Raw genomic sequence first — 23,582 nt, forward strand, 5'->3', positions numbered from 1 at the left:
TGGAACTTTCAAAATCATCCCATATATATATATATATATTACCAATTTAATAAGGCGAATATCAAGTCACAAGTAAGGTAAACTGATGAAACCCAGTTTGACAAGGAAAGTTACCATATTTATGTGTTAAAGCAGGCGGGCATTAAAATATTGAGGCCAGTTGATCACGAGAACGATGATGATGAGACCGTGTTTTTGGTAATTATGACGGCAGATACCGTAGTTTTACAACTTGCATTGACTGCTTCTGGGCTAATATAATGATCTCAGCCGCCTAAGTTGAGACCACAATACTAACAACCCGTAGGAAGGTGAGAGTGAGAGTGAGAGGAGTTGAGATCAAAGGAGCTGGCAGGCCCCACATGAAATGCTGTCATGTAATTTGGCTGTGTCAAATAGCCAGGGCACTTGACCGCTCTCAGGATCACCTCTCGAGTGAGGAGAGCACATCCCAAGGTGTTTAATCTTGGTTAGCCTAAGTAACATTAACGATAATTATTACCATTATGTATTTAATAAATTTGGCATTTGGTGAAATATAATAATAAATCAACAGTAACAATTATATTGATAGAGGCCAAGAGGGAGAAAAAAGATTGACTGGTTGTGTCACCTTCACCTGACATTCTCAGGTCGAAGGTGGGAATCCAAGCCCTGATTGATTCGCCGATTCCCTTTGTGGGGAAGCCGGATGTTTTTTCTTCTTCTTTTTGTTTAACCAGTGGTATAACATACACTAAGAGTTTTCGTATATCTATGATGGTGGGTGTCTAGGGCCAAGGAAGACGGGAACAGAAGGGAGGGGAAGAAAAAACGGAAAAAGGTGAAAGGTATTCAAATGGGTACCTCAGAAGACGAAGGGAAAATGAAAGGATGGTTGTATCTTGTACGTTCTAACAGATTCGGGTTGCAATCTTCAAGGAAGCGATATTTTGTTCTCCAGGAAAATTGCCTGAATTGCTTTAAATACATGCCCGTGTCTAAAACGGAGGTATCTTGTGTTTCCTCTTCTTCTTCTAATTCTGCTTTCTTTCATTACTGTAAAGACGACTAATCACAAAACCTCTGGCTTTATTTGTTCTAGTGATTGGGTTTGCCAAGAATGATTTATGTGAATTTGGGAATCTTCTTTTGCCCTGTTTTTATATGCATTGACTCTTTTATCTTCCTCATAATCGTGGTATTGTTATTAGCCTTCTTTTTTATTTTTTGTAGAAACAGGTGCTTAAATTGGGCACCATCTTTAACCGATGGTGTGATCTCGACTTGTGTTGATATCTAACATTCTCATTGGGAATCATCGTCAAGATTTCTTGTTTGGTCTTTCTGTTTTCTGCCTCTGGGTGTGCGTTTCATAGAACTTTGATCCTTTTATTGGTCTATGCGTGGGAAAACTGTTGTTCGATAAAGCTCTATTGTTATCAAGAAGCAGGTAGTTGGTTTACGCGACCATGTAAAAGATCATCAATATTGAGCTCTGCCGGGCACTGTTTATTGACGATAATAAGTAATCATTTGTTTAATCTGATGCACGCGCTCATGTGCTCGATCATTTCTGTGTCGATGTTTATGGACTTGGCGATTTTTATTTTTTATCGAACAGTATCTTGCCAAATGGATGCATCTTTTTATCATTTATCAGTTGGTTGAGCTCTTCTTCCATAATATTTTTTTTATGACACTTCTTCCAGAATATTTAGTTGTCACATATTTCTTTTTTTTATCGTTGAATAGATCATTACCATTCATTTTTGTGGTGGCGAATCAAAGGTCAGGGTGTTTTAATGGGTTTTATCGCATCTGCTGAATTTCTTCAGAAAATTGATAGGTAATGCAAGTATTGAATCTCAATATTTGCTCAACTTGAAAAAACGTCTCTCCTGGTTTTCTATGGTGCTGCGTGCTCTGACAAACTAATTCATTTGATATGCTTCTATCTTTATTGTATGGGAACTTCTAATATACATTCTCTTTTAGATTTTACTCATAAGCCTTCACGTTCAAGAAAAAATCTTTTTCTACACCACCACATTCGCTTGGATCATAGTGAAAATGTGTAGTCTAAGTGATATAATGGTGGAACAATCGCCACAGTGCACCACCATCAAACAAAACGGGATCACAAACTTTTGGCTTGAAGTTTAAATATTGCAAAGAAAGAAAAAGTTGATTTCTCTTCTCCTGGCACGCAGTGATGATGCATATGTTTCATGATTTGCCTTTTGCCTGTGATCAGATTATATGACGGCTGCCGGTTCAAGTTTACCCAGTTTAGGAACTCAATCATATACTGAGAACTTGACCTATATGTCTAAGTAATTATGGAATTCTGATATGCGGTAGATCTGTAATATTGTTTCTCAGGAACCTATAAGAAGTGCACTTATTGATTCCTGTATACGTGTCACAGACAATGGGAGAGAAAGCATCCACAGGAAAGTAAGTGTTCTCTTGCACTTAATGGACACACCATTTTCTTTGTGATACATAGATTATAACTTCCAGTAATAAATTCGACTAAAATGGCAGGTGTTCTTCATATTTACACTTTATAATGCTTCGGATCACAATGATCAACTTAAGGTCTGAGAGGACTTCTGTTTGTTGCTAGTTGTATTTTGCCTCATTAGATTTAAATACTTATTTCTATGCTTTCAATCAAAACTATTGATATAATGTGGTTTGGCTATTTAATACAGTTGGGAGCAACGAGTTCAGAAGAAGCAGCTAGATGGATATGTTCATTCAAAGAGGCAACGGTAAAGGTATAAACTTAGAACAAGACTGGGATATAGACTTCAATGTGCTGGTTCAAACTAATCAGGACTGTCAATCCGAGCTGCTATTTTCTTTAATTTTCAGGAGCATCCAAGTCAAGTAGATAACCTTCTGGTTTCTTCCAAAAGGAAACAACAATATTTCAGGTAGCTACCTCTCTCCGTGCTCTCCATCTATTTCCCCCAATCTCCAGCACCCTGATTTCAGATTTATCCCTTGAATCCTTTGTGATGAGCAAACATTCTCATTCTGCCAACATTGAATCTGGCTGTGAAAATTTAAATTGTCATGCTCTTTCTAGTCATCCTTTCTTGTTAACTTGGCTTGATTTTCTTCAAACATTCTAAACATATGTTTAGAGGGAGGAATTTTCAATTATAGATGTGTTTTATGACTCATAGCCCCACTTACAAACTCATATATGGAATGTGACTCAAATCAACCATTTGTGTGGTCAAGTCCAGGTCATGCTTTTTAACATGGATGGTTCACCAAGTTAATTTGTGAATTAACTTAAGAACAGCACAGAAACCCAGAGAACTTGCATATCCATGTACATTAATAATTTTCTTAGTTCATGCATATGGATATGGCATGCAAATACATTAATGAGTTTATGCTCTCTCTCTCTCTCTCTCTCTCTCTCTCTCTCTCTCTCTCTCTCTCCACACGCACACATTTTGTTTCTAAAACTTAGTAGTATTCATTTAACATAGGTAATGATGTGGCAGGTTGAATCGCAGGAAAGGGAATGGTCACATGTATTCTTTAAGTATGGGGGGAAGTAAGCATGGTGTGCTTTTGATACATCTTCTTGAATAATTGTATATTGTTTGTTCATGTTTTATTGTGCAATTTACTGGAATTTTTTCTTACTGAAAACTGTACTTTTGGACTGCAAGCAAGCATGAGAACTAAGAATGAATGAAGTCTTGAGCCATGTTCTTGCTGGGTGGCATTACCTAAGAACTATGTCACATGGGTGCGGGTATATATATATATATATATATATGTCACATGGGTGCGGGTGCGGGTGCGGGGATTCGGCACTTCCAAAAAACCCGGGTGCGGGGGTGTGGCAGGGGCAATATATATATAAGGGGGTCCGGGGGTTCCCCCGACGCGGGGTTTTTCAAATTTCATTTTATATACAGCTGCACGATAGCGCACCAGGTCATGTAGATCTGAGTACAATCCCAATATGATGTTATTTGAAATCCATGTCTAAGAATAATATGTCAGATTTGGATCAGAGATCTAAACAAATCCAATCCATTTGCAGCCCTAGCATTGGATGCTGGTTTGTGAGATTTTATTTCAAAAGTTTATTAGTCTTCATAGGCCACGTCGATATGTAACAAGTTCATGCTTAAGAGCAGATCTTGGTTACTGTGGCTTCTATCTCGTCAGGAGAAGAGTTCGTCAGGAGAACAGTGAATGCTAATAGTCAGCAAGGCTACCACCATCATATTATCATTTATTATGGAGAGAGAAAATCCTTTACGAAAAAGAAGGATTAGCAAGGCTACCACCATCATTATCATTTATTATGGAGAGAGAGCAAGGCTACCACCATCATTATCATTTATTATGGAGAGAGAAAATCCTTTACGAAAAAGAATGATTTTGAAAAGGCAGGAGCAGCAGCAGCTGTCAGTAGCTGTCAGCAGAATTTTTTTTAAAAAAAAAATTCTGCAGCCCATTTCATAGGGCAATTTTTTTTTAAAAAAAAAAATCCAAAAAAAAAGGACCTAAATGATCCTGGGTGAGGTCAACGCACCCAGGATCGGGTTGACCGCACCCGGTGCCGCACCGCTCCCGCGTCGAGTCGCGTCGACGCGGGTGCGGCACCCTGCTAGCCGAATCCCTGTGACATAGATAACAATAATAAAACTCGGTTAAAGTTGTGCCCATTAGGGGACACGGCTATATATATATATATATATAACAATAATAAGACTCAGCTATATATATATATTAAAAAATATATGAAAGATGGATTTTTTTTAGTTTTTTGTCCTAAAAAATGGACAAAAATAGACTCGGTCAAAGTTGACTGAGTCCAAAATGTGGACGGACTCAGCCCCGGTGCGTTGATCGAATCCGGCACTTGGTTGACCGTGGCCGCCACGTGTCCGAAGCCGCACATGTGTCGGGGCGTGTCGACGCAGGTGCGTCGACCCCCTAGCTGAGTCTGTGTGACATAGCCTAAGAAACACATGAAATGTTATGTCATATGTATTCTGTGAAAGTCTGGAATACTAGACATGGGAGAGTTGTATAATCTTCACCTGCTTGTTTAATAAGAGATATATGTTGAAGAAATTAAAATTAGGGACTAGCAAATCGGACTTCTCTTAGCAGTTCATGTGCTATACCAATCAGATGTGTACTGAAACACGTTAAGTGCACACATATCACAATAATATGTTGTCTGTAAAGATTCATGGAGGCTTCAATAACGAACCAAAAGTCCACCAATCTTCAACTTGAGTAGATAACAAAAGTGTTCTCTAAGGAACACGCTTACAACACCTACAAAGGGAACCACAAAGTGTTTTAAAAGAACACACTCACTAATCCCATAAAGGGGATACACCAAAAAGTATAAAAAAAAATATTTTATTCAATGAAAAGAGTGTGTAAAAGCATACAATACAAGGAGGGGAAGACTTTTATATACACACATTCATGAAGGGGAGTTAGAGGGTCTATCTTTAAATGACAATCTTTTCATTTTTCAACATATAAGAGATATATGTTGAAGAAATTAAAAAATATTTTTCAACAATCTTCAACATATAAGAGATATATGTTGAAGAAATTAAAATTAGGGACTAGCAAATCGGACTTCTCTTAGCAGTTCATGTGCTATACCAATCAGATGTGTACTGAAACACGTTAAGTGCACACATATCACAATAATATGTTGTCTGTAAAGATTCATGGAGGCTTCAATAACGAACCAAAAGTCCACCAATCTTCAACTTGAGTAGATAACAAAAGTGTTCTCTAAGGAACACGCTTACAACACCTACAAAGGGAACCACAAAGTGTTTTAAAAGAACACACTCACTAATCCCATAAAGGGGATACACCAAAAAGTATAAAAAAAAATATTTTATTCAATGAAAAGAGTGTGTAAAAGCATACAATACAAGGAGGGGAAGACTTTTATATACACACATTCATGAAGGGGAGTTAGAGGGTCTATCTTTAAATGACAATCTTTTCATTTTTCCAAGAATACAACCTTCTAAAGTAAAATCATTAATATTATAAAAAAATTTCAAACTTGAAAAATATTGGATTTTAGTTACACTATGATGTCCTAATCTTCTATGCCACAAGTTTAAATCAATTTTTTGTACATTACAACAAAAAGCATCTTTCAGTATCTTTAAAAAATCCATATAGTAGAGACCTCCCTCTCTATGGCCTTACCCAATCAGCTTCCCTGATCGATGATCTTGCACCAAACATTCATTTGAAGAGAAGGAGATATTATAACCATAATCAGATATTTGAGACATGGATACAACAACAACAACTACGCCTTCATCCCAAAACAATTGGGGTCAGCGATATGAACCAAAAAAGAAATTCATTTTGGGTCTTCCACATGAATCCTTTTCCTCCAATCATTTCTATCCAACGCCATGTCCTCGGTGAGGTTCAAAGCATTCATATCCTTTCCTATCATCTCCATCCAAGTCTTCCTAGGCCTACCCCGACCTCTTTTAACTAATATATTTTCCCATTTCTCCAACCTTCTAACTGGAGCATCATTAGGCCTTCGCCGAATATGTCCAAACCACCGTAAACGATTCTCTCGCATCTTATTTTCAATGGGTGCAACACCTACCTTCTTACGTATCTCTTCGTTCCGAATCTTATCTTTTATTGTATTTCCACACATCCATCTAAGCATCCGCATCTCAGCTACACTCATTTTTTGAATATGATGTCTCTTGGCAGCCCAACATTCCGTACCATATAGTAAAGCGGGTCTAATAGTCGTCCTATAAAACTTTCCCTTCAACCGCAATGGCATTCTACGATCGCACAACACTCCAGTAGCACTTTTCCATTTCATCCACCCAACCTTTATCCTATGATTTACATCTCCATCAATTTCTCCATACTTTTGAATGATGGATCCCAAATATTTGAAATAATCATTCACCGGTATATCTTGCTCACCAAGCTTCACTACACTCCCATCACTACTTCGTTGCTTACTAAACCGACATTCCATATATTCAGTCTTACTCTTACTCAACTTAAAACCTCTAGCTTCCAATGTCTGTCTCCATAATTCTAACTTAGCATTAACCCCAGCTCTAGACTCATCAATCAAAACAATATCATCAGCCAACAACATACACCACGGTACATTTTCTTGAATTGATCTCGTAATCTCATCCATCACTATCGCAAATAGGAAAGGGCTTAAAGCAGATCCTTGATGTAACCCAACCGTTATCGGAAAATTGGTTGTCACCCCTCCACAAGTGCGGACATTGGTTACTACTCCTTCATACATATCTTTAATTATACTAATGTACTTGAGAGAAACACCTTTCTTCATCATTGTCCACCAGAGAACGTCCCTAGGTACTCTATCGTATGCCTTCTCTAAATCAATAAAAACCATATGCAAATCTTTGTTCCTCTCTCTATATCTTTCAATAAGTTGTCTAAGAAGATGTATAGCTTCCATAGTTGATCTTCCAGGCATAAAACCAAATTGATTCTCCGATATCATGACAACCTTCCTCAACCTAGACTCAATCACCCTCTCCCAAAGTTTCATAGTATGACTCATGAGTTTTATACCACGATAGTTTGTGCAATCTTGTATATCACCCTTATTCTTATATAAAGGCACCAAAGTACTCTTCCTCCACTCATTAGGCATCTTATTTGTTCGCCAAATCAAGTTAAAAAGATTTGTCAACCATTCTAAACCTTTCTCTCCCAAGCATTTCCAAGCCTCGATAGGTATACCATCTGGGCCAACTGCCCTTCTTGATTTCATTTTCTTCAAAGCCTCTGCAATTTCTTTCTTTTGAATCTTGCGCATGAAGTCACGATTTATCTCATGAAAAGGAATGGAGAAGTCTCCAAGATCTTGAGCATGACTATCATTAAATAGCTTATCAAAATAATCTTTCCATCTCTCCTTAATCTCCTCATCTTTGACTAAAACCCTTTGCGTTTCATCTTTGATACATCTAACCATACCCAAATCCTTCGATTTCCTATCTCTCATCTTTGCAAGCCTATAAATATCCTTCTCGCATTCTTTGGTATCCAACTTGTCATAAACCTCCTTATATACCTTAGCCCTCGCGTTTCGAACAACTTTTTTAGCTTCCTTCTTTGCTATCATATACTTCTCCAAATTCTCATTATCACGACTCTTACTTAGATTTCTATAACACTCTCTTTTAACCTTAATAGCTAATTTGACATCCTCGTTCCACCATGATGTATCCTTACCTAGTGGTGCACCGCCTTTAGACTCACCCAATACCTCCTTAGCTACTTTTCTCATACCACCCGCTATCTTATTCCACATTGATTCTGAATCCTCCTCGAGACACCAATCAACTTCCTTAACTACCTGCTCTACAAACATTCCTTGTTTAGCTCCTTTCAGTGCCCACCACTTAATTCTAGGATCTATCCTATGTCTATCCCTTTTGCGGCATTGTCTAATTCTAAGATCTAAAATTAAGACTCTATGTTGTGTAGCTACACTTTCTCCTGGTATAACCTTACAATCGATGCAACAACCCCTATCTCTCTTTCTAAGTAGGAAAAAATCTATCTGACTCGTATTAACCCCACTTTTAAATGTTACTAGGTGAGACTCCCTCTTCATAAACCAAGTGTTTGCTAAGATCATATCATAGGACAAACAAAAATCTAAAATCCTTTCTCCACTTTCATTTCTTTCTCCTATACCATAGCCTCCATGGATATTCTCAAATCCATCCCTACTAATGCCTACATGTCCATTAAGGTCACCGCCGATGAAAAGCTTTTCTCCATAAGATGTCTCTTGTACTACTCCATCTAAATCTTCCCAAAATTGATGCTTAATGGAATCATCTAAACCTACTTGAGGTGTATAAACACTAATAATATTAATAATATCCATACCTAATACTAATTTAATAAGTAAAATTCTATCACCCTTCCTACGGACCTCAACTACATTATCTATAAACTGACGACTCATAACAATCCCTACTCCATTCCTATTCCTATTTATTCCTGTATACCAAATCTTATATCCCCAAGGTTCTATCACTTTAGCTTTCTCACCTACCCATTTGGTCTCTTGAAGACATAAAATATCAATCTTTCTCCTACACATAACATCTACTAACTCTACCAACTTACCAGTTAAAGACCCTATGTTCCAAGTGGCTAACCTAATTTTATGGTCTTGGACTAACTTCTTTACCCCCACCCGTCCAACAAAGTGAGGGAACCCTTGCCTATTTGACACCACACCCGGGCGCCGGTGTGACGCGTCGCTTCTGGGCGACGACCTAGCAACCCTTGCACATTTATCACTGCCTCCGGGCCTAGAGAGTACAGCGCGTCGCTTAGTAGGGAACGCCCCAACGAAATTCTCATATTGGTTCATTTTCATAGGATATGACAAAGTTTTTTAGGTATGGAACCATTGCGGGAGGCTTTGCTCCCGGGGTCAACTCAATCTTGTGGTCGACCTCGCGTCTTGGCGGAAGACGCTTTGGCAATTCCGGAGGCATCACCCCCCGAAACTCCTCCAATAGAGGGGCTAGGGTCGGCGGCACTGCTGCTTCTACCTTCCCTTCATCTGCACGCACTGCAACTAGGAATGTCTGCTCCCCATGCTTGACACCCTTCTTCAGTTGCATTGCTGATAACACTGAAGACTTGCCTTTCTGCGTAAGGCACTGCACTGTGTGGGACAGGTCCGATCCCATGATCGTCAACGTGTTAAACTTTGGCAGCATCATCACATTCTGGCTTCGCAGAAACTCCATACCCAGAATCACCTTGAAATCGTCCAGGGGCACCACAGAGAAGTTGGCTTTGCCGACCCAACTCCCCACTTGAGTAGCCACATCTCTTGCTTCACCAAGAATGGGCTTGGCCTCAGAGTTTACTGTTTTGATAGTCCTCTGCTTTGGCCCAGTTTTCAAGCCCAACCGCTCTGCCTCTTCTAGCGAGACAAAGTTGTGTGTGGCCCCGGAGTCTACCATTGCCGAAGTAGACTAAGTAGACTTTCCATTCATGATGACTTCTACGTACATAAGTTCCTTACTGACCTGCATGTTCTTAGCTGCGCAACTTCTAGCTGCGTTAATCGATCGCATGGCGCCCATCCTCGGTTGCATGGTCTCAGCGTCACTGCCTTCAGTATCGCTGCATTCTTCCTGTGCAGCATTGGCTTGCCCGTCGTCCTTTACAAGGCGCTTTGGGCATTGCCGGGCGATATGTCTATCACCACAGAACCAACATGTCACAACCGCACCCTTGTTGCTGTTGTTATGCTTCGTGTAGTTCTGTTTCTTTTCGGGTTGATGGCGTGTCGACGCCTCACCTTTATCGTTGCGCTGCTCATCCTTCTTGCCTCCGTGGTCAGGCTTCTTCCCAACTTTGGTTGATGGGGTGAAAGGTTTGCGCTGAGTATCAACTAAGCGCTCCGCCGCCACATATGCATCCTCCAAAATACGGGGGTTGCTCCTTTCCACTTCGGACTGTGCCCATGGTTGAAGTCCCACAATGAACCAGTTGAGCATGTCGTCTTCTGGCATGTTAGGTATCTCCAGCATAAGCTTCTGGAACGTTCGGACATAGTCTTGCAACGAACCAGTATGTTTGAGTTCACGAACCATCCGGTAAGCCTGTCTCTGCGCATTTCTTGGCATGAAGTAGTTGCGCAACTCTACTTTGAAGTCGTCAAAGGTGTCTATCACACATTGACCCCTCTCCATGTCATTGCGCTTCCGCCTCCACCAAGCGATAGCATCACCATCAAGTAAGGCCGCTGCAGCCTTGATCCTCAGATCTTCAAGGGTCACATTTTGGATATCCAAGTAGTCTTCTACTTGGAACAAGAAGTTCTCAATGGCCTTGCTGTCGCGAGAACCATTGAATTTTGCGGGTCTAGGTACATCAATCCTTGACGATCTCTCACCATTTCCGCCATTCAGGGTCACCGTCCGCTGTAACGTACGGTTTCTCAACTCAAGATCGGCCACTGTAGTCGTCAACGAAGTGACCTGCCCCATTAGTAAGTTCACCTGCTCTTGTAGGCTCGCCACCACATCATTCAATCCATTGAATGAATCACATGCACGTGAAATCGCTTCATCATGCGAAGTCACATCTTCCACCAGCTTATTAACAGTTGCAGCCAACTCTTCTTGGCCCTGAGGTGAACCCATCTCCTCAGCTTCGGCAACTGCCTTGCCTCTGGTGTTGCGCAAGTGTTGATAAGGCGCCACGATGTCTTGCTCACAAATCGCAGCCTGTCGGCGTGTCTGTCGACACCGACTCCGGAGTCCCTTCCCCAGCACGAGAACGGGCTCTGGTACCACTTGTCACGGGCCTATTTCCTTCAATGGGCCAGCGCGGCGCGACGGTCCTTCCTTACCGCCGCAAGCCTACTCGTCAGCTCGCTTGCCGGTCGCGGAAGCTTATGATCAGAGTGCAAGAGAGCAAGAGAGAATAGAGGGAGAGAAGTTGCAATCACAAGAAGCAATCACAACGAGGGTGAACAAAAATTTAAATATTTGAGACATGGATAAAATATTTAAATTTAATTTAGGAATATATATAATTTTTGGAACGAGAAATTTTTGGGAGTTTGGAACTTCCTATTCCTTTAATTTCAAGAGGCGTACCATCGGTCGTAAAAACTTTTGATACACTTGAGTTGCTCTAATATTCAGAAAAAATATCATAAGCAAAGAAATCTTACCTGGGTCCAAATAAGATGATACCGCGACCTCAGCTGAGGAAGATGATCCTCTAAGAAGAGGTTGAAAGGCTTCAACTAATTGAGCTAGAGACATGTTTTCAATAGATGATTCTTGGGGTGTGAGAATGTCTTTGTCCTTTGACTCATGTTAAGAGCCAATAGAAGCAACCTTCTTCTCAAATGTCCCTTTTAGTTTAGGACATTGGAGCTTAATGTGTCTTGGTTCATGACAATAATAACAAATGCTTTTCTTTCTCTTATAGCCATTTCTTTGTCTTCTATAGTGAGGTGGCTTATATGCACAAACATATTTTTCTGTTCTAGAAACGGCCAAGACCGATTCATCTTTACTTTTGCTTACATGCTTTTTCAATCTATTTTCCTCCATACTCAACTCTTCAATTTGCTTACGTGCTTTTTTAATCTATTTTCCTCCATACTCAACTCTTCTATAGTATCTTTAACAGAGGAAACTTTTCCTCTATGGGGAAGAATGAACTTTGTAGATTTAAATTCTGGTCTTAGACCATTAATGAATTGGTAAAAGTGTTTCGCATCTATTTGTCTTTGGTGAAGTTTTATATCTTCGAAGCAATGCCATTTTGGCTCTAGAAGAGATAATTCTTTCAAAAGTTCGGATAAATCATGATAGTATTCTCCCCTTAGACCATAGTTCGCACTATATCTTGCACATTGCATATATGTGCAATATCTTTAAGAGAATACATTCTCTTAATATAATCCGAAGCCTTGTTAGCGTGCTTAAATTTGATCTTGACATATTTTGACTTGAACATTTTTTCACATTCACACTACTAATAAGCCAAAACATGATCTTGACATGTTCCATCCCCCATTCTTTCCATTTCTTCTCATAAGTGATTATAGCCTTAGCTTTCTCATTTTCGGTTAGAGGTACCTCTTTCTCACCTTCTACCTTAGTGAGAACTAGTTTAGGTTCTAGATCGGATCCATCTAGTAGTCCTCGAAATCTTTCTCCTAAATATGATGCTTCATAATAGAAGCCCCATGTTACATAATTCAAATCATTGAGTTTTATGGGTTTAATGGTGACATTATCATTGCCATCATTTTTTACAAGGGCTAAGAGAGGAGAGAGAAAAAGATAATATGAGGAGCAGGAGTACTCCTCCACCAATGATTCACACAATCACTTGAACACTTGCAAGATCACTAACACTTTGAAGAAGAGTCTTCAAATGAGCTTTAATACTTCCAAGCTCTGATAGCATGTAAATATTCAAGGAGGCTTCAATCACGAACCAAAAGTACACCAATCTTCAACTTGAGTAGATAACAAAAGTGTTCTATAAGGAACACACCACAAAGGGAACCACAAAGTATTCTACACTCACAAATCCCAGAATGGGTATACACAAGAAGACAATAAAAAACAAAAAATTATTCAATGGAGAGAGTGTGCAAAAGCATACAATACAAGGAGGGGAAGACCTCTGTATATACACATTCATGAAGGGAAGTTAAAGGGAAGAAGACAAAAAGAAAGGGAAGAAGGCCCATTCCCAATGGCTAGAAATCTAGCCGTTGGGGGCTGGGGTCAAACTTAGTTTGACTAAGTCCAAAACAGTCCCAAAAATAATAACTTAATAAAAAATAAACTGTACATATATATATATATGTATATACATATATAGTATGTAATTACACATGTACAGTTTAACAATGCTCTAACTTCTCTTTATTTTCTTTCCAATTTACTCTAGGTAGGGACTAGAGAAAGTTGGATCTTAAAAAGTTCAGGTACTGTACCACCCATATCTATGTTAACCTTTTGACAAAAATAGGAAGGAGTTATGTTCCATCTTCTGTTTATTTTCTGTCCAACTTTTGTCTATATGTGGAACATGAACCAGCAAGTAGGAATTTTTGTAAAGTTATGGTAGAACCTACATTATTGTATGGTATAGACTGTTGGAACTAAAGTTCTGCAAGAGGATAAGAGTGCATGTGGTTGAGATGGTCATGCTAAAGTGGATTTACATATGACGGAGAATAAGTAAAATATAAGAAGTTCTGGATTAAGAAAATGGAGTACCATGTATTGTTAGTGCATACATAGGAAGGCATAAAAGGAATTATTTGAAAGGATATATGATATAGGCTGAAGGAACTAAACGAATGGGAAGACCTGTAACATGCAAAATTTTAGCTGACTGATCTAAAACTAAACTAACTAATTGCTTGCTGGTTATCTTGCTAACCTTAGACCATATGCTGTCTGCAGAATGAATAACTGGAAAATGGTTTATTTTTCATGCATTTAATTGTTGTATATCTTTATTGTGCCATTGTTTCTATTACTCCTTTGGTGCATGTGCTATAAGTACACATATCTGAAATAAAAGTTTGACAAAATAAATGATTGGTTCAAGAAATTGTTCTTTCTCTCATCATTTGAGAAATATAATGTATCGTTTTTTTATCGCCCCTTGCAAAAGGTCTGGATTGGACCCATTGTTCATCAGTACATGCCGAGCCTGTGACAGCAGATGTTATTGCACCATCTCCATGGACAATATTTGGTTGTCAGAATGGTAAGCAGACTTCTTTCATTGTTCTGCAAAGTTGTTAAATGTCTAAACTCAGATTTATTCTCCATCCAGGTTTACGGTTGTTCAAGGAGGCCAGGGATAGAGACTTCCATGGAGAGGTAGTCTTTTATTTTCAATATATTTGTAACAAAACCACATCCTGATTCAATTGTAAATTTTATTACCTTTCAGCATTATGATGATCATCCAGCGATAATGGCAGTTGGTGTGGTTGATGCAACTTCAGAGTCTGTCTTCCAGACAGTCATGTCTCTTGGTGTATCAAGATCAGAGTATCATTCTTCAACATGCTCACTAGCATTTTACTGCTGATTGCTACTAGAAGTTGAATAAACCTGACTATTTTACTTCAATCTAACATTGTTTTGCAGATGGGACTTCTGTTTTTCTTGGGGTACAGTCGTTGAGCACCTTGATGGCCACACGGATATTATTCATGAACAGTTGAAGAAGGATTGGTTACCTCGGTCAGATTTGAAACTGATCATACATCAACAAATAAATTGAATGAGTTATTCATTCCTGCACTTACAACTCTTAAAAAATGACATTTGTTATGTATTTATGTTTCTGTGTTCATGCCTCAGGGGAACAAAACCCCGAGACTTATTGATGCGAAGGTATTGGAGGAGAGAGGATGATGGGACATATGGTAATAGTTTAAAAAAGAAATGTTTGCACCTATCTTGGTCCTCAATGAAGCTTGTCCTAAGCAATTGAATGTATTATATATATTTTTTGCAGTAATTCTGTACCATTCAGTGTTCCACACGAAATGCTTACCTAAGAAGGACTATGTTCGGGCCTGCCTTAAAAGTAATGTATGCTTTGCTGTGGATTAGAAACAATGGTTTTGGAACTGGTCTTTCTGAATGTTGACATGGTACATTCAAATTGATTAAGAGATTAAATTGTCATTTTGTTTTTCAGGTGGTGGATATGTAATATCTCCATTGAATCAAGGGAGACAATCAGTTGTCAAGCATATGCTTTCTATTGACTGGAAATATTGGAAATCATATTTATTTAAATCTTGTGCAAGATCTATAACCATTAGAATGACAGAAAGAATTGCAGGTGATCTTTTGATAATTTTTTGCATTTTGTACTTTCAGTAATCATAGCAGCAAATATTTTCAGGCATCAATATTGTATTTGCGTTTTTCTTTTGTAGCTTTGAGGGAAATGTATAGGGCCAAGCTTGGAAGCTACCCATGCACTGATTGTTCATCAGGTGAGTTGACAAGTCGAGCGGTATTGCCACTGCCACAAAGTGACAAGGAGGACATCAAAGTCGACCTTCAATCTTCAATTCAGACTGGGAAAAGTGGGGATCTATTGGCAGAAGAACTACAGGAAAAGGCATATGCCAAACCAGGCAATCTGGCTGGATCTTTCCTTCAACTGAGTGATGCTGCAGATGAGTTTTTTGATGTCCCTGAGCAGTCAGAGTATGAATACTTTGACCTTGAGTCAGATCACTTCATGCGACAGTGTTCTGATAACACATGGTCTCCTGATGCTGCAAACGAAAATCAACCTCAGGTAGTAATCTCAAATGTTTTATTACTTATATGTTTGCCTTTCCAGCAATTGTCCTTGAATACCTGTGGGCAAGTGGTTGAAGATTTAGCAACCCATTGGTCCAGAGCCACTCAACTTAGTGCTAAAATCTGAGCTTTCCCCTTCGGGGTCTGAGTTGGTGACCCATTGAACCAGCATCAAGTCCTGTTAAATCAACAGGGTGTTTCAACCAACATGATTGCCCTTTTAATCCACAAGTAGATTGGCACAAGTTTGTTTTGGCCTCTTGACTTGTTTTATAAGGTTTGCTTGTACAGTAGATGGTCAAGTGAAAGCTGCTTATGGTAAAAGTTTATGAGCTGATGCTTGGTTTAAGACAAATTTGACACATTCTAGCCAGATCTAAGCATCGACATGTTCATCTTTGACTTAACGCAGTGTTTAGTGTTAAAAGTTATGGTAACAAGACTTTCTTATTCCTGTAGGAGATGATCATTGCTTCTCATTCATGTGTTTACAAGTATATTTTGATATGAAACTGTGTTGATGGGAAAAGAACAACGAACTAATTACAACTTTATGTTGTTGCCTTAATGACATTGAACAACAGATGCAAGATCTAAGCTACCCGAAGCTGTCAACAGCTGCAGTTTTTGTGAAAAAGTTGCATGATTTGGCAGGTGGATGTCATTTTGTTTGTTTCATTATGCTTTCACAGTTCTAGTTGTCTTGCTTAAAGTTCTCAAATTTAAGGTCTCATGCATCACAGTTCAGCGGAGGGCTTACATAGATTTGAGAGAGGTCACAGAGGAAGAGGATTCATCCTGCTCCTATGGGAGCACTCTCCCAAAAGATCCTAGTTGTTCTACATTATGCAGTTGGACGACTTCAGATCCTTCAACATTTCTTATTCGCGGGAAGCATTACCTTTATGACCGGCAAAAGGTAATATTGGTGGTCAAAGGGCATTTTTCTGATGGCAAGAGATTCTACTTTTCTTATTGTACCTATAGTATCGAAACTTTAGATAAATGTCAACCCTTTAAAACCTGCATATGTACCATTCACTATATTCACCCAGTGCTTAGTATTGAAGTTTATCTATGCATCAGATCAAGGCAAAAAGTACCTTAATGCAAATGGTTGGTGCTGATTGGCTAAAGTCAGATAGGCGAGAAGATGATCTTGCAGGCCGTCCTGGAAGTATTGTTCAGGTGATTGAATGGTCAAAATCTTTTTAGCAATTAATTAGTGCTGCTTATCTTTTTTATTGATCGAACACGTATGTGCAGAAATATGCAGCACAGGGTGGTAGCGAGTTTTTTTTCATTGTCAATATACAGGTTTCTTCCTCAAATTTTATTCTTCCATTAGTTGATTGCTTGCTTTCCAATGACTCAAAAATTGGCCTTTGATGTATTGATCTACCATTCTATTATCCTCATTCAGGTTCCTGGTTCGACTACATATTCTCTTGCTCTCTATTACATAATGGACTCACCTCTGGAGAAAACTCCATTGCTAGAGAACTTTGTAAAAGGAGATGATGCTTATAGGAATTCCAGATTCAAACTAATTCCCTATATTTCAAAGGTTAAAATTTCTCCCTTTTGATTACCATATTCATCCTGAGATGATGAATATTCACTGATATTGTCTCTGGCACTCTCAGGGGTCTTGGATAGTGAAACAGAGTGTTGGGAAAAAAGCATGTTTACTTGGGCAAGCATTGGAAATAAATTATTTTCATGGAAAAAACTACTTGGAGGTAACACTCTGTACCTCTTAAATAGACATCTTTTCTACCATATTTAAATGGTTGAAGCCATGGTTGGCACACTCGCCGGGTTGAACCAGACAACTGCCTTGGAGTGGGCTCCCAACCGAGCGACGATTTGAGTTCAGCTCGTTTTTTACAAAAACTCGGTTGGGAGTCGGTGTCAATTGTTTTGACCCAATACACGGCCGAATTCTGAGTGGAGTTCCGAGTGAATTTGTATACTGCCAAATGGCTACATGATCACTGATAACCATCATTATTGGTGGCGTCAGCATACGTGTTCCATACAGTTCTTCTCGTATGGCTGAACGCTGTTTAAATCTCTTGACCAAAATGACTTTTTGGGATTATCATCCCCATGACATACTGCCACAACGACTGTCGGGTGGATGTACGTGCCCCAAAAAAGAAATGAATGAAGAAGCGGCAGCAGATGGGCTTATGACGTATGACCCGTTATCCACCCCTAGGCTGCATTTTGGCTGATCTGGGTGTGGTATGTGGATCCGGGTCTTCATATCCTATTACTTTTGGAATTAGGAGCATTAATGGATTGGATTAAGTTGGACCCATAATAGCAAAATGTGCATTAAATATATTTGTTATTTTTATACTCTATTATTTTTTGAGTAGTTTAAAACTATTTTTGATAATTTAACAAGTTTTTTAAATATATATATAAAGTAAAAATACCGAGTCATCGGAGTTGACTCGCCAAGTCACTAGTTAAACGCTAGACGGTTTTTTTTTCCGAGTCACCGGGTGGGCCAACTATGCTTCAAGCTTTTGGCCTATTGACGTGCACTTGCACACACCTACATGCACAAGTGCAAAGGCTATAAGCACTCGGATGAGGAGGGTTGCTTGCGAACCAAACTGGACGTGATTTGCTTGGACATGCAAGTAAAAATCATGATCTGCTCAAGAAGCAGGTAATATGCAGAGGCTCAAGCATACATGACCACTGATTTTGCTTTCATGCACCATATATATCAAATCTGCATATGAATTTGATCCAGATTATGCTGCCTAAGCATGATTTTGGATCTGATTGATCGTTTTGACCATCCAACCTATGGCGCCACCCAAGTCTGAACCTGGGATTGTTGATCAGGTGATATAGGGATCAACCCTGATTTGAGTGGTTGACAGGCCTTCACAAGCACTCGCACACATGCGTGGAGGTTGTATCTGAATATGGCTTGTCAGATGGAACTTTCCCCTTCACCCCTTCATGCAATTTTTAATTTGAGGAATTTTATGTTTCAGCTTGGAATCGATATTGGTTCATCAACTGTTGCAAGAGGTGTTGTGGGGCTGGTTCTTGGCTACCTGAATAACCTTGTTATTGAAATGGCATTTCTAATACAGGTAAGAGTTTCCTCTAGGTGTATGTACTTACAAAGATCCACCCAAGTACATGACCTGGCAACTTGATTCAAGTCATGCTGGGTGAAGGTGTCTCCTTGATTTCAATGTCCCAACAGACTTGAGCCACTTTGGCTGTCACTTAAATCTGTGTTTTGGCCGACAAAAGATTGAATTCTCAGCTTGTGCTACTGTTTGATCATGGCACTTCAGTTTGGGCTTTGAATCAGTTGCATGTTCAGGTTGAGTACGTTGTTTTCTTTGCAGCTGTTCTGTTTTCCAGGCTTGATGCCCAGACATGAACTACAAGCATTTTTAGTTGAACTTACACAATACCTAAATATCCTGAAAGTTTGGGAAAAGGAGTTTCGGTATTCATTAATATATTAGCTCAATGTTATACTGCTTACTTAGCTTTTTCTAAACCAACGAATAATTGTTGACTTAGGCAAATACTCATGATGAACTCCCGGAATTTCTTCTTGGAACTTGCCGCTTCAATCATCTGGACATTGCTAAATCAGTGTATGCAAGACCATGATCTGATCTTATACAAACCCATCAAATATTACTCTTCCCATAAAGGTGGGAAAGTAGTAGACTCGGTCTAACTGGGAAGCTACAAGGAGCAGGGAAGCTTTGGAAATTCTTTTGTTCAAGTGAACTCAAATTCTCAGGTATTACAATGTTTGGTAATTGCCATGTCTTGCATGTATTGACGGGGCTGGAAAAGATTGTATTGTAAAGGGAACTCGTTATCATAATTCATTCTTTGATATATGAAACTTATCAATATATTTTATCCCTTTCTTTTTAGCTCGATTAAGCCAGATAATGCACTTCAGCTCGAATTTCCTTGGAAAGTTTTAAGATCAAGATCGTTTTATAAATTAATGCTTCATGCTGATATATTATTTACATGGAGAAAGTGCCCCCAGGATCAGAGACCTAGCACTGTCCTGGTGGATATATCATCTACCATCTATTTTTTTTTTTTTTTGTTAAATAAATTGTCTAACGACGTTCTTCCAGCCCCAAGGGAGGTTGGGTGTAATGGGGTGGGGCCCTACCCACTAGACGGGTGGTCAAGGTTCAATTCTCATGGGGGGTGTCTCTTCTCTGCGTAAGCCGACGCCCAGCATAGGCATCGGGAGTAGGGGTCTTAGCCTCAGAGTTTTTATGATGCCGATAGGACAGGCGCAATCAGGTCTCTTTGTGCTGGGTGCTGTTTCTTGAATTATAAAAAATAAAAATCCCAACTAGGCCCTCTCCAAAGGCCAAACATTCATGAGTTGGCGTGCCCCCATCAGTTTTTCCTTTTCTAATTAATTTTAAGTATTATTCACTTCAATCATCATGAGTTTGGTAACCAAACCACGGTTATAAAAGCGACAAAAGACCGACGCATCTTTTGGCAATGACGTCTTACCCATTTCTGTGGATTTTCAACTGTGACCAAGGATGAAACGGGTTTGGTGTTTTAGTTTAAAAATGAGGGGACGAGGGGTTAATGTTGGATTTGGGACTGATTAGGTACATGTCTATTTTCAATGTTGGAAAGGTGAGTTGCACGTTATGTACTCCACGGTTTTGGAATGGTAACGACCGCCACAACCGAATTAGGACAGTCGGGGTCTATTTTTGTCCTCAACTTTTGGAATTCAAGAGAAATCGGTGGGACTGGTATCCTAATCCAAACCAAAGAATTGTGGCCCAGTGAGAATCCTCGTAAACCAAACTCACCTCAAGTACATTAATAGGCAAGTTGGTCCACGTTCATACTTGTGGTTCACATACACACAAAACAGCGTATTGTCGGATGCCTCTGGTGTTGAATGAGATTGGATATTGTTATCATCACAAAATTTTACTTTTGCAAGTCAAACTAACCTTTGAATATAACTCGCTTCCGTTTTAAAATGTGAGAAAATTTTGCCTGTTGGTACGAGGTTCAACCATTCCTGGCGCTATAACCAGGGGTAATCGAACTAAGGATCAATCTTATGCTTTACTTTGTTCAACTTGTCTAAATCAATGTTCTATTTCTTAAATACACAAAGAATCAGACATGTGCTATGAAATTTGAAAAATACAAATTGAAAACATGATGTATGCTTCGAATATTTAAAAAATACTTGGAAAAAAGAGACATTTGAAAATCGCGAATCACATGAGAGAATACTTTTAAAGAAAAGAAAAATTGATTTCTAAAGAAAAGTCAAATGTTTTGAGAAAATCGATTTTGAAGAAAGCTCGAATGACTTTGAGAAAAAATAATTTTTCTGAAATAGGATCTTTGAATTATTCAGAAGAGTGGGCATATGGCCATGTGAAATCCTTTTATGATGTCATCTAAACCTAAGTGATACATGAATGCAATTTGAGAAAATATTTTCTGAAGAATTTATGAAAAATTATTGATAAAAGATTTTTTGTGCCTTATAGAATTTAGATGAAATAGATTCGCCACATATTCCTGACTATGACCACGAATATACATTGAATGTATCTCATTTAGTTCTAAAAGAGGAAAATACTCAGAAAACTTTTAAGATAATGCAATGATTTCTGAAGATAGCCTAAGAGTGTAGGTCGTTTGTGGCTTAGAAGAAGATGATAAATCAGAATATTATTCGTATTCTGACTATGACTATAAATACAAACTCAATCAAGTTTATTAACTTCTTAGAAGCGAGTGCACACATCATTCATGTAGACCATTATAAATTTGAAATATGCATGAATCATCATCCATCACACATTGGCATTATTAGAAAATAAACTATATGTAATGCAACCCTAATCTAAGTAGAAAAAGTAAATTCTTATTTCAATGTTTAATTACATTTTACATCAATAATTGAATTGAAATAAAAAAATAAACTCTTGAGATTTTCTACAAAATTAGCAAACAAGTTAGTGGACAAATGTGTGCTTTTCCAGATTTATCCAACAATGTCTGAAAATTGATGGATTTATCCGGATATAAGTCATTTTTATGCTTTCTTTAAATAAATATAATAAAAGATGATGCAAAAATAAATAAATAATAAAAATAAACAACTTTGAAATTCAAAATTTTGGAAAAAATACCAAAATACCCTTGAAAATTGACCTTTATTGCAAAACAGAGTTTAAAGCAGGGTTTCTGAGAAAATATTTTGGTACTTTGTTTAATTCGGAGATCAAACGAATTCAAAATGATACAAAATCGGGTTGAGGGTACCCTAATATGATTATGAACATGATCAAACCCTAAAAATATAAAACTTTTCATAAAAAATTAAAATATTAAGAAAATATCAACTTTTACCTGTGTTTCGCTTGAATCCGGACTCTGCGAGCATCCTATTTTCACGATTTAACCAAATAGTGCATCAAATGAATTCTAAAATCTATACAAATTGACATAGACACTTTTAATAACCATAAAATTAAAATGAAATCAACAAATAGAATTTTTAGTATTATTTTGATATGAAAATTAAATAAAAACCTAAAAATATATGATTTTGCTCAAAGGCACGTACCTATCACAGTGTTAGACCCGAATTGGATATCAAACAGTAATGAAAAACTATAAAATTTCACATGAAGAAACTAGACACATGAATAAAAATATTCTTTTTTACATATCAGAAAAAGCATCTTCGGTTAGGGAGATATCGTTCCGTCAATATACGCTTGATCACGATGAACACATAATGGTTCAAAAAAGGCACTTCTGATTTCAGTCTAAATAAAAATAGCTGGCAAAGCTCAAAAATTACAAAAATCATATTTATAAAACTATACTCATTGATGAATCCGTGGTTTTTTATGGATTGAGAAAACGATCTCCGGTTAGGGAGATGCGATCCACGCAAGTTGGCCCTAGACTTAAATGATGCATAACGCTCTCTGAGAAACAAATTATGATAAAGTAAAAATAGTAAAAACCATGGAAAATTTTGAAAATTTCACATAATATACTAGATATCCTGAAAAACCCATTGCTTTTTACAGATCATCAATCGGATATTCGATGAGGGAGATATTGCCTCGACAAGCCACCTCTGATTCTGTATAACGTTTTCATGGTACATTAACCAGGTTTCGGTTTATGACTTTTTTTAGCATAGTTACAGAACTCAAAATAATCTAAATGTTTATTGAAAGTCACTGACAAATGCATGATTCAACTCTAAAAAATTTAGATTTTATTGACAGAAAAATGCACATAAAATAACACCGTTTCTGCATGGCCAGAATCAAGGTATATGTATTATCGATAAAATGCATGGAATACCCTAATCTAGGCATGAAAAATCATAAAAAACGTATAAATAATGTAACAAATCATGCTTTGATGCTTGAACAAATAAAATAAATATTAACATAATGAAATAAACAAAGAAATATTCAGGAAAATATGGTTAGACTTTGATTTAGCCATTAAAAGAGGGATTCAACCCATTGAACGGTCGAATCTCGGTCTTTTTCGGGCGTTTAACACAATAAGCATATTACCAACAATTTTGATGGATCAAAAATGTGTAAATAAGTA

At 38.2% G+C, this 23,582-nt stretch overlaps 1 protein-coding gene across 5 annotated transcripts; it reads left to right on the forward strand.

Annotated features, from left to right (window-relative positions):
• The first annotated feature begins 641 nt into the window (after positions 1 to 641).
• On the forward strand, positions 642 to 19,829 carry LOC149813995 (protein ENHANCED DISEASE RESISTANCE 2-like). Of its 5 annotated transcripts, none has more exons than XM_089991675.1 (22): positions 642 to 991; positions 2,365 to 2,439; positions 2,530 to 2,583; positions 2,700 to 2,765; positions 2,863 to 2,924; positions 3,510 to 3,571; positions 14,251 to 14,346; positions 14,416 to 14,462; positions 14,536 to 14,636; positions 14,736 to 14,831; positions 14,952 to 15,016; positions 15,109 to 15,180; positions 15,295 to 15,441; positions 15,539 to 15,909; positions 16,499 to 16,568; positions 16,658 to 16,833; positions 17,001 to 17,102; positions 17,181 to 17,231; positions 17,338 to 17,481; positions 17,561 to 17,656; positions 18,938 to 19,039; positions 19,485 to 19,829. In XM_089991675.1, the coding sequence occupies exons 1-22, from the start codon at positions 839 to 841 to the stop codon at positions 19,575 to 19,577; spliced, it is 2,301 nt and encodes a 766-aa protein (XP_089847801.1). In that variant the 5' UTR covers positions 642 to 838; the 3' UTR covers positions 19,578 to 19,829. The 5 variants fall into 5 exon arrangements, with proteins under 5 accessions (XP_089847801.1, XP_089847805.1, XP_089847804.1 ...); XM_089991676.1 differs by having other exon boundaries at positions 708 to 991; positions 3,510 to 3,562; XM_089991679.1 differs by lacking the exon at positions 17,561 to 17,656.
• Positions 19,830 to 23,582: the final 3,753 nt, after the last annotated feature.

The sequence above is a fragment of the Nuphar pumila genome, chromosome 16 (assembly GCF_984573655.1).
Source record: "Nuphar pumila chromosome 16, dmNupPumi1.hap1.1, whole genome shotgun sequence".
NCBI lineage: Eukaryota > Viridiplantae > Streptophyta > Magnoliopsida > Nymphaeales > Nymphaeaceae > Nuphar > Nuphar pumila.

Excerpts from the sequence above, each read along its gene's own strand:
- LOC149813995 (XM_089991675.1), top strand. The coding sequence starts at position 839 with ATGGGTACCTCAGAAGACGAAGGGAAAATGAAAGGATGGTTGTATCTT. Across the intron at positions 2,925-3,509 it reads AGGAAACAACAATATTTCAG|GTTGAATCGCAGGAAAGGGA; the intron begins GTAGCTACCTCT and ends ATGATGTGGCAG. Across the intron at positions 14,347-14,415 it reads AATATTTGGTTGTCAGAATG|GTTTACGGTTGTTCAAGGAG; the intron begins GTAAGCAGACTT and ends TTCTCCATCCAG.